This window comes from Zalophus californianus, chromosome 15, assembly GCF_009762305.2.
Source record: "Zalophus californianus isolate mZalCal1 chromosome 15, mZalCal1.pri.v2, whole genome shotgun sequence".
Taxonomy (NCBI): Eukaryota; Metazoa; Chordata; class Mammalia; order Carnivora; family Otariidae; genus Zalophus; species Zalophus californianus.
In genome coordinates, this window is record NC_045609.1 from 34115926 (window position 1) to 34129269 (window position 13344).

Consider the following 13344-nt stretch of genomic DNA (forward strand, 5'->3'; position numbering starts at 1 on the left):
GTCTGTTAACAGTTCACTACAATGTCCATATTGTAGATCTTTGTATGCTTATCCTACTGGGGATTCTCTGAACTTCTTGGATATGTAGATTAATGTATTCATCAAACACGGGACATTTCCTGGAAGGAGAGGAGCAAGATGGTGGAGGAGCAGAAGACCTAAATTTCATCTGGCCCCAGGAATTCAGCTAGTTATCAAATCATTCTGAACACCTACAAACTAAACAGTGGTTTGAAGAAAAGAATAGTAGCAATTCTATGAACAGAAAAGTGACAACTTTCTGGAAGGTAGGACATGTGGAGAAGTGAATCTCAGGTGATAATATGGGAATACAGACCCCAGGGGGGTGGGGGGTTGGGGGAGGGACCCTCCGTCAGCCGGCTACCGGCAAGTGATAGAACAGTGGAGCACAAAATTGGAACTTTTAGAAGTCTGCTCCACTGAGGGACGTCACTCCAGTGGCTAAGCAGGGGGTGGGGGGTGGTGTGGAACCCTCACTGGGACAGTGTGGTCTCAGGACCCTCGGGGTCACAGAAAGACCAGGGGTGCCTGAGTGTGGCAGAGCTCCCAGGTTTTGGAACGGGGAAGCTGCTGCAAAGATGGAGCCAAGGAGTGGGCTCGCAGCTCAGGGTTGCCATAAACCGTGATTCGTGGCACAGTCGGACCACTGCTCTTTGAGCAGGGACCCAACAGGTGGCAGATCCAGGGAGTCTTCCCTTCTTCCCCTGGGGAGGAGCGGCGTGGGAGTGCACCGCAGGAATCTGCTGGGTTTGGAGACTACAAACGGGGTTGGGTGCCAGAGATAGAAACGTTTGGTCACAGGCCAGGTGAGCTCAGAGTGAGGCTGGAGACCAGGGAGACAGGAGTAACTGACTGCTTTTCTCTGGGGGCTCACTCAGGAGTGGGGCCCTGAGTTCTTGGCTTCTCTGGGGCCAGAGATTGGGAAGCCTCCATTTTCATTCTCCTCCTCCAAAGCTGTATGGAAAACTTTCAGGGAACAAAAGCTACCGAGAGCAAACCTGAGCAGATTACTTAGCCTGGCCCCTGACAAGGGCAGTGCAATTCCACCTGGGGCAAAGAGAATCACTGCAACAGGCCCCTCCCCGAGAAGATCAGCAAGAACATCCAGCCAAGACCCAGTTACTGATTAATGAGAACTGTAAAACTCCAGTGCTAGGGGAATACAGCACATAGAATTCATGGCTTTTTCCCCATGATTATTTAGCCTTTCAAAGTTAATTTTTAAAATTTTCTTTATTTTTTTCTTTTTCTATTTCTTTTTTTTAATTTTTCTTCTTTCTTTTTTCAACCAACATCTTATCAATTCCTTTTTAAAATTTTTTAAAAAGATTTTATTTATTTGACAGAGAGAGAGACAGCATGAGAGGGAACACAAGCAGGGGGAGTGGGAGAGGGAGAAGCAGGCTTCCCGCTGAGCAGGGAGTCTGATGTGGGACTCGATCCCAGGACCCTGGGATCATGACCTGAGCTGAATGCAGATGCTTAATGACCAAGCCATCCAGGTGCCCCTTAAAAAATCTTTTTTAGTTTTCATTTTTACAGTCAAATTCTATCCCTTCATTGTATTTAACCTTATTTTTATATATATATATAAGTTTTTCTTTCTTTAAAATTTTGGGATACAGTTTCTTCTAACAGACGAAAATATACCCTAAATCCAGTGTATGGCTTTGTTCTAGTCTCCCAACTGATCACATTCTCTCTATTTTTTTTTTTAATTTTTCTTCTTTCTGCTTTCAACCAACTTATCTTATCAATTGCTTTTTTAAAATCTTTTTTATTTTTCATCTTTACAGTCATATTCCATCCCTTCATCATATTTACCCTTATTTTGGTATATATATAAGTTTTTCTTTCTTTAAAATTTTGGGGGGCAGTTTCTTTTAACAGACAAAAAAAAAAAAACACTCAAAATCTAGTGTGTGGCTCTGTTCTATTCACCAGCCAGATCATATTCTTTTTTTTTTTCTTTCTTTCTTTTCCCCCTGGTTTTGGGTCTCTTCTGATGTGTTTAGTGTATATTTTTCTGGGGTCGTTGTTACCCTGTTAGCATTTTGTTCTCTCATTCATCTATTACTCTCTGGACAAAATGACAAGATGGAAAAACTCACCTCAAAAAAAAAAAAAAAAAAAAAGACCAAGAGGAAGTACCGACTGCCAGCAACCTAATCAATACGGACATTAAAAGATGTCAGAACTAGAGTTCAGAATGACGATTATAAAGATACTAGTTGGGCTTGAAAAAGCATAGAAGCTACTAGAGAATCGCTTTCTGGAGAAATAAAAGAACTAAAATCTAACCAAGTCAAAATCAAAAGGCTATTAATGAGATGCAATCAAAAATGGAGGCTCTAACTGCTAAGATTAATGAGGCAGAAGAGAGAATTAGTGATCTAGAAGACCAAATGATGGAGAATAAAGAACTCAAATACATGGAGGCTAAAGAATGAATGGGTCAACCAGGAAATTAAAGAAGAATTCAAAAAATTCATGGAAACAAATGAAAATGAAAACACAACTGTTCAAAATCCTTGGGATGCTGCAAAGGCTGTCCTAAGAGGAAAGTATATAGCAATACAAGCCTTTCTCAAGAAACAAGAAAGGTCTCATACACACAACCTAACCCTATACCTAAAGGATCTGGAGAAAGAACAGCAAATAAAGCCTAAACCCATCAGGAGAAGAGAAATAATAAAGATCAGAGCAGAAATCAATGAAATAGAAACCAAAAGAATAGTAGAACAGATCAACGAAACTAGGAGCTTGTTCTTTGAAAGAATTAATAAGATTGATAAACCCCTGGCCAGACTTAACAAAAAGAAAATAGAAAGGACCAAATAAACAAAATCATGAATGAAAGAGGAGAGATCACAACCAACACCAAGAAATACAAACAATTATAAGACTATATTATGAGCAACTATAAGGCAGCAAATTAGACAATCTGGGAGAAATGGATGCATTCCTAGAGACATATAACTACAAAACTGAACCAGGAAGAAATAGAAAACCTGAACAGACCCATAACCAGTGAGGAAATTGAAGCAGTAATAAAAATCTCCCAACAAACAAGAGCCCAGGGCCAGGTGGCTTCCCAAGGGAATTCTACCAAACCTTTATAGAATTAATACCTATTCTTCTGAAACTGTTCCAAAAAAATAGAAATGGAAGGAAACCTTCCAAACTCATTTTATGAGGCCAGCATTACCTTGATCCCAAAACCAGACAAAGACCCCACCAAAAAGGAGAATTACAGACCAATATCCCTGATGAACATGGATGTAAAAATTCTCACCAAAATACTAGCCAATAGGATCCAACAGTACATTAAAAGGATTATTCACCACAACCAAGTGGGATTTATTTCTGGGCTGCAAGGTTGGTTCAACATCCGCAAATCAATCAATGTGATACAATACATTAATAAAAGAAAGAACAAGAACCATATGATCCTCTCAATAGTTGCAGAAAAAGCATTTGACAAAGTACAGCATCCTTTCTTGATCAAAACTCTTCAGAGTATAGGGATAGAGGGTACATACCTCAATATCATAAAAGCCATCTATGAAAAACACACAGCGAATATTATTCCCAATGGGGAAAAATTGAGAGCTTTCCCCCTAAGGTCAGGAACACAGCATGGATGTCCACTATCACCACTGCTATTCAACATAGTATTAGAAGTCCTAGCCACAGCAATCAGACAACAAAAAGAAATGAAAATCATCCGAATCAGCAAAGAAGAAGTCAAACTCTCACTCTTTGCAGATGATATGATACTTTATGTGGAAAACCCAAAAGACTCCACCCCAAAACTGCTAGAACTCATCCAGGAATTCAGTAAAGTGACAGGATATAAAATCAATGCCCAGAAATCAGTGGCATTCCTATACACTAACAACAAGACAGAAGAAAGAGAAATTAAGGAGTCAATCCCATTTACAATTGCACCCAATACCATAAGATACCTAGGAATACATCTCACCAAAGAGACAAAGAATCTGTACTCAGAAAACTATAGAATATCATGAAAGAAATTGAGGAAGACACAAAGAAATGGAAAAACGTTCCATGATCATGGACTGGAAGAACAAATATTGTGAAAATGTCAATGCTACCCAGAGCAATCTACACATTTAATGCAATCCCTATCAAAATACCATCAACTTTTTTCAAAGAAAGGGAACAAATAATCCTCAAATTTGTGTGGAACCAGAAAAGACCCCAAATAGCCAGAGGAATGTTGAAAAAGAAAAGCAAAGCTGGTGGCATCACAATTCCGGACTTCCAGCTCTATTACAAAGCTGTCATCATCAAGACAGTATGGTACTGGCACAAAAACAGACACATAGATCAATGGAACAGAATAGAGAGCCCAGAAATGGACCCTCAACTCTATGGTCAACTCATCTTTGACAAAGCAGGAAAGAACATCCAATGGAAAAAACACAGTCTCTTCAATAAATGGTGGTGGTAAAATTGGACAGCCACAATCAGAAGAATGAAATTGGACCACTTCTTTACACCACACACAAAAAATAGACTCAAAACGGATGAAAGACCTAAATGTGAGACAGAAATCCATCAAAATCCTAAAGGAGAACACAGGCAGCAACCTCTTCGACCTCAGCCACAGCAACTTCTTCCTAGAAACATTGCCAAAGGCAAGGGAAGCAAGGGCAAAAATGAACTATTGGGACTTCATCAAGATAAAAAGCTTTTGCACAGCAAAGGAAACAGTCAACAAAACCAAGAGACAACCGACAGAATGGGAGAAGATATTTGCAAATGACATATCAGATAAAGGGCTAGTATCCAAAATCTATAAAGAACTTATCAAACTCAACACCCAGAGAACCAACAATCCAATCAAGAAACAGGCAGAAGACATGAACAGACATTTCTGCAAAGAAGACATCCAAATGGCCAACAGACACATGAAAAAGTGCTCAACATCACTCAGCATCAGGGAAATACGAATCAAAACCTCACTGAGATACCACCTCACACCCATCAGAATGGCTAAAATTAACAAGTCAGGAAACAACAGATTTTGACAAGGATGCGGAGAAAGGGGAACCCTCTTACACTCTTGGTGGGAATGCAAGCTGGTGCAGCCACTCGGGAAAAAGTATGGAGGTTCCTCAAAAAGTTGAAAATAGACCTACCCTACGACCAAGCAATTGTGCTACTGGGTATTTACCCCAAACATACAAATGTAGTGATCTGAAGGGGCACCTGCACCCCAATGTTTATGGCAGCACTGTCCACAATAGCCAAACTATGGAAAGAGCCTAGATGTCCATTAACAGATGAATGGATAAAGAAGATGTGGTATATATATATATATATATATATATATATATATATATATATATACACAATGGAATATTATGCACCATCAAAAAAAAAAAAAAGAAATCTTGCCATTTGCAATGACGTGGATGGAACTAGAGGGTATTATGCTAAGCGAAATAAGTCAATCAGAGAAAGACAATTATCATATGATCTCACTGATATGAGGAATTTGAGAAACAAGACAGAGGATCATAAGGGAAGGGAGGGGAAAATGAAACAAGACGAAACCAGAGAGGGAGACAAACCATCAGAGACTCTTAATCTCAGGAAACAAACTGAGGGTTGCTGGAGTGGTGGGGGGTGGGAGGGATAGGGTGGCTGGGTGATGGACACTAGAGAGGGTATGTGCTATGGTGAGTGCTGTGAATTGTGTAAGACTGATGAATCACAGACCTGTACCCCAGAAAAAAATAATACATTGTATGTTAATAAAAAAAATGGGTCATTTCCAGACATTATTTCTTCATGTATCATTTCTGTCTCTTACTCTCTTTCTTTTCTCCTGGGACTCTGATTACAATTATGTTGGTTGCTCTCCACAAGATATCCATTTCAACCAACAACATCACTGGGCATAGGTCCTCAACCCACTGCTCCAAATTGTGTGAAGCTTCTATGGCAGCAGAATCACTGCACTGATTAGGCCAAAGGAGTGGAATAGGGAAGATCTTAGGTAAGTTTTAGAAGCACCCCTAAGCAAGAATTCCACAAACTTCATAGTTTTTCATGCATTAATACTTCTCATTTTGTTGATGCCTTTGCTCAATTTCCAGAGTGCTGAAATGATTTTTTGTCAATTTGTCCAGCTTTATAGTTGCTTTTGGGGGTGAGTGGATAGAAAATTTGACAGGTTCCTCACTCAGACATAGACAAAAAGATTTCCTCTCTAATATTTTCCATATATATTTAAAATTATGATTATATATTTTTAAAAAGTTGTGATCACATTGAATATAATTTTATATCCTGATTTTTTATTTAATAGACTATCACATACATCCTCTCATGTTTTTAAATTTTTCATAAGGATAATTTTTAATATATGCACAATATTCTCCAACCATATGGATATAATAAAAGTAATAGATAAAGATGTCTGTGTGTCAACTATACCCCTAGTGCTTTACATATCTTACCTCATTTAATATGTAAAACAACTCTAGGAAATGAGCATTGTCTTAATTTTACTGACAAGCAAACTGAAGTTGAGAGAAACTTAGTCACTTGCCTGAAGTCACCCAGCTAGTGAATGGCAGTTCCAGAATTCAAACTAGAGGCTGACTGACATCAAGGCCTATAACCTTTCAATTATGATATACTGTTTCCCTCAGGTTCCTAAGAATATCTTCATGTAGTAAAATCTGGATACAATTCTACCTTTTCCCTTGAAATAGATTCCTAGAAGTAGGAATACTATGGGAAAAGATTTAAGTACTCTAAGCTTCTTAATACATGCTGACAATTTTTTTTTTTTTTTGCAGTTTGTACTAATTTACACTTCTAGCAGTGAATGAGAGCTGTTGTTTTACTACACCTTTGCCACCAGTGGGCATTATCATATATTTTTTAAAGGTTTTATTTATTTATTTGACAGAGAGAGACACAGCGAGAGAGGGAACACAAGTGGGTGGAGTGGGAGAGGGAGAGGGAGAAGCAGGCTCCCCTCTGAGCAGGGAGCCCGATGCGTGGCTCGATCCCAGGACCCCGGGATCGTGACCTGAGCCGAAGGCAGATGCTTAAGGACTGAGCCACCCAGGCACCCCCATTATCATATTTTAAAGAATTGTCTAATTTTACAGGTAAAATGATATTTTATTATTTTAATTTGCAATTTTTTGATTATAGATAAGGCCAAACATTTCTTCTTTTATTTATTCGCCATTGGCATTTCTTCTTTTTGATCTATTTCATGTACTTTGCCCTTTAAAAAAATTGGTGTGTTTTTCTTATTAGTTTGATAAAGTGCTTTATGTTTTAGGAATAAGAGTCATCTTTCAGATATGTATCCAAATATTCCCCCCAGTTTTTCGGTTACATTGTAATTTTATTTATGATGGCTCCTTCTACATATAGAAGCTATTCACTTTTTGGTAATCTAAATCTTTTATATCTTTCATTGCTTTCAAGCCTAGGAAGCCTTCCCGGAATTTGTATCTTTTAATTAATAGCCACTTCAACTTTTATATGCTTCACATTTAACTATTTTAATAAACTCTTTTGGAATTTATTTTGATCTATGCTATATGTAACATTTTGGCATTCTTTTTGTCCATTTAACTATCTATAAAACATTAACAATTTAATGGACACAAATTTATCATTTTTATTTATAATAATATACTAAACCTTTATTATTAGACATTTAAACTTGTTTTTAGTTTTTACTATTATAGATCCCAAAAAGTTTTTATGAATATGGAGTTCTTGATCCTATCAAATTATTTCCTTAAGATACATCCTTATAAGTGTGATTTTTTATTAAAGGATACTTATATAGAAAGAACTTACTACTCAGTTGGTTTGTAAATAGATGATAGGTCTTTCATGACTCTATTATTGAAAAATAGCTGTCTTAATAATGATGAAAGAGTAATTTTTTTTATTATTGTTATGTTTTATAGACTCACTTTCTCCTAAGAAACAACATGGTAAAACTGACTTTTTGCTTGGGGGAAATATATATATATTCTCTATTTATATGTAGACATATAGATAGGTAAAAAGATAGATGATTTTAACATTTTAACACCTGAAAATGGAAAGAGACATATTGTAGCTCATTAATCAGCTCATGGATTTAAGTTTTTACATACTTAACACAATAGACTTCTTTCATTTCCTAAAGATTGTGTATCTGACTTTATTGAGTAAAACTGAAATATAATAAACTACATATTTAAAGTATACAATTTGATTAATTTTGACACATGTATACACATGTGAAACCATTACCACAGTCAAGATAACCAACATTTCCCTCATCCCTAATACTTTCCTCACATTCTTTTATAATCCATCCTTTGCTCTATTCCTGTTCACAAGCAGCCACTGGTCTGCTTTATGTCACTACAGACTATTTTCCTAGAATTCTATTTAATGGAATCATACATTATGTACTCTCTTTTATCTGGCTTCTTTCATTTAGCATAATGCATTTGAGATTCATACATGTTGCATGTATCAATAGTTCATTCTTTTTTTACTACTGAGTAGTATTTCATTACATAGATATACAACAAAATTTGTTTTTCTGTTCACCTGTTGATGGAGGTTTAGGTTGTTTCCAGTTTTTTACTTTTTATTATCCTCAAGTTTTTAAGGTTCAATGACAGAATGACTGCAAGGTGCTATATTTAACATCCTAGTATACCAACTGGTTCCAAATTTCAATTGCAAAGATGTATATGCTAAAGATGTAAATAAACACATACATAAAGAATAAATTAGGATAATACCTTCTATATAATTTTTTCTTACCTTTTCATAGACTGTCCTGTCTAGGTAAGGATAAACATGAAAAGCTCCCCGAATTCTCTTCACACCTGGATACAGCAATGGGACCATATTAACATAAGCCACACCATGAAATGAAAGCTGGCTTTCATCATCAGCCTAAAGGATTAAAACCAGAGAGCTGTTAGTGCTATAGAGCAATGTAGCATAAGGTATGGAGCTCTGACTTAGTCACTCAAAGACCTGGCTTTAGGAACTAGCTATGCTACTTAACTTTGGCTTTGGGTCAGTTACATAGATATTTTGGATCTACATTTCTTTATATTCAAAATGGGTTTAATAATACCATGATCACTTAAATAATGCATATAAGCAGTGTTAATGAATAGTAAAGACAGTAGTTAGATCAACACACACTCAAATTAATTGATAATATATGTATTCAACCAAAAAGTCAATTTCACCATGTAGATCTAAGGAAAAAGTGAAGCTTTGTAAAACAAAAAACAAAACAAAACAAAAAAACAATGGAAAGGAATCAGAAGCTGTGACTCTTAGCTTTAATTTACAGATTTTTATGAATGAAAGGGACCTTACAAATCCTCCAGACCAGTGATGACAAATAGAGTTTAACTTATGCCTAAATTCTAATAAGTTGGTGGATTTGTTTCAGAGTACTATATTGAGAAAGATTCTGTATCCTTACCTGAGTTCAGAAAGAAAGAATGTTTTGATTAATCAGTAATATCTGCCATGGATGACAAGAATGAATGATAGTCTCCCATCATGTATTTGCCATCTCTAATTTCATCTGAACTCCCATTACAAAGATGAGTAACATGTTAATTAATATAAGAACATAATTTTTAATGGATGTATGGTCTGCCATAGAAAACTTTAATAGGGAAAAATCAATTTAGCAAAAGAAAATACATTTAATCCCCACAAGATTAAAAATAATCTTTTTATTTCACATATAATAATTAGAAATTAGATTAGAAAGTCCTATGTTCATGTAATAATATTGTGTTGTTAAGGAAAGTTAGCCAATGTACATTATATATTACAAAGGGAGAAGTGATTACTAGTAGTAGTATTTTTATTATGCAAAAAACTCTATTTTAAAAGTCAATAAAATAATTTAGGTACTTGTTAAGTATCTGTTGTATACCATGAATCATGCTAGGTGCTGTGGAGGATACAAAGCAGTCTATGACAGGATTCCTACCCTCAAAGAATTTATGAACAAGCAGAAAAGACCAGACATGCACAAATAAAATAATAGAGAACATGTTCTAAGCTCAGAAAACTAGATCTTTTCAGAATAATGTACATCAATGAATTCTATTACTCTAATTAGCAGGCTAAAACATTATAAGTAGGATGTCTAAAAGAAATTCAGGAAAATGCATTAGGTTGAACCATATCGCCAATATTTAACTACTGTGTCCTATAAAGACGGCTATTTTGTGTGGTTTTATGACGGTAAAACTATAATAAAGAGCTAAAGGGAAATAGGATATCTGGGAATAAAGTCTAAATGATTTTTAGTGGACAATGGGGAGCTAGGGTGACCAGTTATCCTGATTTGTCAGGGACAGGAGAGTTTCCTGGGAGGTGAGATTTTCAGTGCTAACACCAGAAAACTACTTGGCAAATCAGGTTAAGTTGGTCACTCTAGAGAGCAGCCACATCAGTTCACACACTCCGATGGTATCAGAATTAGAAGCAGAATAAAAGGTTGGGTCTAGGGGCGCCTGGGTAGCTCGGTCGTTAAGCGTCTTCCTTTGGCTCAGGTCTGGGATTGAGCGCCGCATCGGGCTCCCTGCTCTGCAGGAAGCCTGCTTCTCCCTCTCCTGCTACCCCTGCTTGTGTTCCCTCTCTTGCTGTGTCTCTCTCTGTCAAATAAATAAATAAAATCTTTTAAAAAAATAAAAAAATAAAAGGTTGGGTCTAACCAGACATTTCTTATATAAATATTTTTAAGCAAACAAATTAACCTTATCAAATTTTGCAGCTTTCCCTTTGGGTGCAGTAGCCAGAGGAACTCTTGTGATCTCTACAGGCCAAAATCGACAATCAGCAATTCGCTTCTGAAAACTGCAAATCAAAAATCAGTCCATTAACATTATATACAAAAATGAGGTTAGTGTAATTTAAAAGGAAGTATTCCTCTCCTTTGAAAAGTAATGGAGGGGTGCCTGGGTGGTGAAGTCAGCTAGGCAACCAACTCTCGGTTTTGGCTCAGGTCCTGATCTTGGGCTTCTGGGATGGATCCCTGCACAAACGAGCCCCGCATGGGGCTCAGGGCTCAGTGTGGAGCCTGCTTGGGAGACTCTCTCTTCTGCCACTCCCTCTGCCCCTACCCCCCCACCCCCACACTCTATTTCTCTCCCTCTCTCTCAAAATGAATAACTCTTTTAAAAAGTAACGGAATAGGCACACATATATAAATATTTTTATTAGGTAGGTGGGTTTTTTAAACCTTTCCAAATTTATAAATTCCAAAAGAATTCTACTATACTGCTAGCAGAGGCAAACTATACTTTATTTTTTTTCGGCAATATGAAGCAAAAGCCTTAAAATTGTCATAATCTTTGACCCAGAAATTCCACTTCTAGTGATTTATTCTAAAGAAATAATCACACAAGTATGCAAATAGTATAAAATATATTTATTTCTGTGGAAATAAAGTAGGACTTACAGTGTCAGCTCTGACACGTAACGTGTTTAGAAGTTGTTGCTCCTGATCTTAGAACAACAACAACAACAACAAAAACCTGGTCAAACTGAAAAATCAATGACCTTTCTTAGATCCATCTAAGAATTAAGTTCGTGGGGCCAATCACCACCCTGAAATTTGGAGATACACGCAAGTATAGAGAATCACGGCTGAGATCAGCTTACAGGTAGGAAAAAGTAACAGAGCCAGTAACTGGTGGAAACACTTTAATGGTAATTTTGACCAATTGCTGGAGGCTGGATTAGCCAAAGTTATAGGCTCCTGGAAGCCCAGTCTTACGAGAGCCCCACAGTTTTTTGGTTTTAAAGCAAGGGGCCCCATCCAATATTCATGGTGAAGATATGAGAAAAATCCTCTTAGGCAGAAAGAAGGGAAAAGTAACCATTTTGAAACATGCCTGCAGTGTTATCCATAACAAAAGCCTACTCTTGGGGCACCTGGGTGGCTCAGATGTTGTCTGCCTTGAGCTCGGGTCATGATCCCAGGGTCCTGGGATCGAGCCCCCCATTGGGCTCCTGGCTCAGCAGGAGCTTCTCCCTCTCCCTCTCCCTCTGTCCCTCTCCCTGCTCATGCTCTCTCTCTCTCTCTCTCTATCTCTGTGTCTCAAATGAATAAAAAAAATCTTAAAAGAAAAAGTACTAAAAAAAAAGCCTACTCTTTAAGGGAAACTACTTTACCAGAGCCTTATCTGACCCAGGGGAAGGGCAATTAGACAACTCCAGCTCTGTCTAGCCTTCCTGTCTCACATAATAAGTAAAAAATGTTGTTAAACACTTCTGAAGGTCACAGCCCAGGGAGTCAATCCATTAAAATACTGAGATTTAACCGAAGGATTATAAAACACTTCCCCTTCCCAACACCTTCCCACCATAACAACAGGGTTCCAGTACAATAACGTGGATTATAACAGAGAGACTGCAAAACATAGACCCTACCTAAGAAAAGTTCTTAGGCAAACCCAAACACAACAGGGGAAGAGCAAAAAAGGAAACTGAAGCCTTCTAGCACCTACATATATAGCAAACATTAAATACAGCCCAGCTCCTAGCCAGATTAACAGAAAACTTCACACTAAAAACCCTAATTACCTCACTTCTTATTACCCAATACATAATGTCCAACTTTCAAAAAAAATTACAAGGAATAGTAAAAGGCAAGAAAAAAATACAAAAGAGACACAACATAAGAACTAGACTCAGATATGACACATTTTGAAATGATCATATAGGGAATTTAAAATAACTATGATTAATATGTTAAGAACTCTAATGGAAAAAGCAGACAACCTGCAGATAATGTAATAGGGAGATGGAAATGTAAAGAAAGAGATGAAGTTTTTCTTATTTTTAACTGATCAAATAGATAACTGTTCAAAGTAATAATAGCAATAATGTATCCTTAACAAAATATCAGCAAGTCAAAGCCAAGAATGTGTATTTATATTATACACCACGGTCATGTGGAGAACCAGAAGTACATAGGAATTTTCTGAAATATCTGCTCAATTTTTCTGTAATTCTAACATTGTTCTTAAAAATAGTCTAGCCTGGTGGTGGGTATTAAGGAGGGCACGAATTGCAATGAGCACTGGGTGTTATACGCAAATAATGAATCATGTAACAATTCAAATTATACATATATTAATGTGTTATACAATATAGTATACATATATTGATAATCCTCTGTTTTGCATCCTCTTCCTAACCCCCAGGTAACAGAGACTGGTAGTTACCCAAACAATACCAAGTGCCCTGTTCTTCTTTAGCATC

General features: G+C 37.0%; 1 protein-coding gene across 8 annotated transcripts in view; it reads right to left on the reverse strand.

Annotated features, from left to right (window-relative positions):
- CFAP70 (cilia and flagella associated protein 70) overlaps positions 1 to 13344 on the reverse strand; it is a 104011-nt gene that overhangs the window by 47880 nt on the left and 42787 nt on the right. For all 8 annotated transcript variants that reach the window (XM_027597207.2, XM_027597205.2, XM_027597204.2 and 5 more), the window contains exons 9-10: positions 10833 to 10932; positions 8857 to 8991 (exon numbers count right to left, since the gene is read on the reverse strand). In XM_027597207.2, coding sequence (XP_027453008.2) covers positions 8857 to 8991; positions 10833 to 10932 — 235 coding nt within the window. The remainder of the gene's footprint in view (positions 1 to 8856; positions 8992 to 10832; positions 10933 to 13344) is intronic.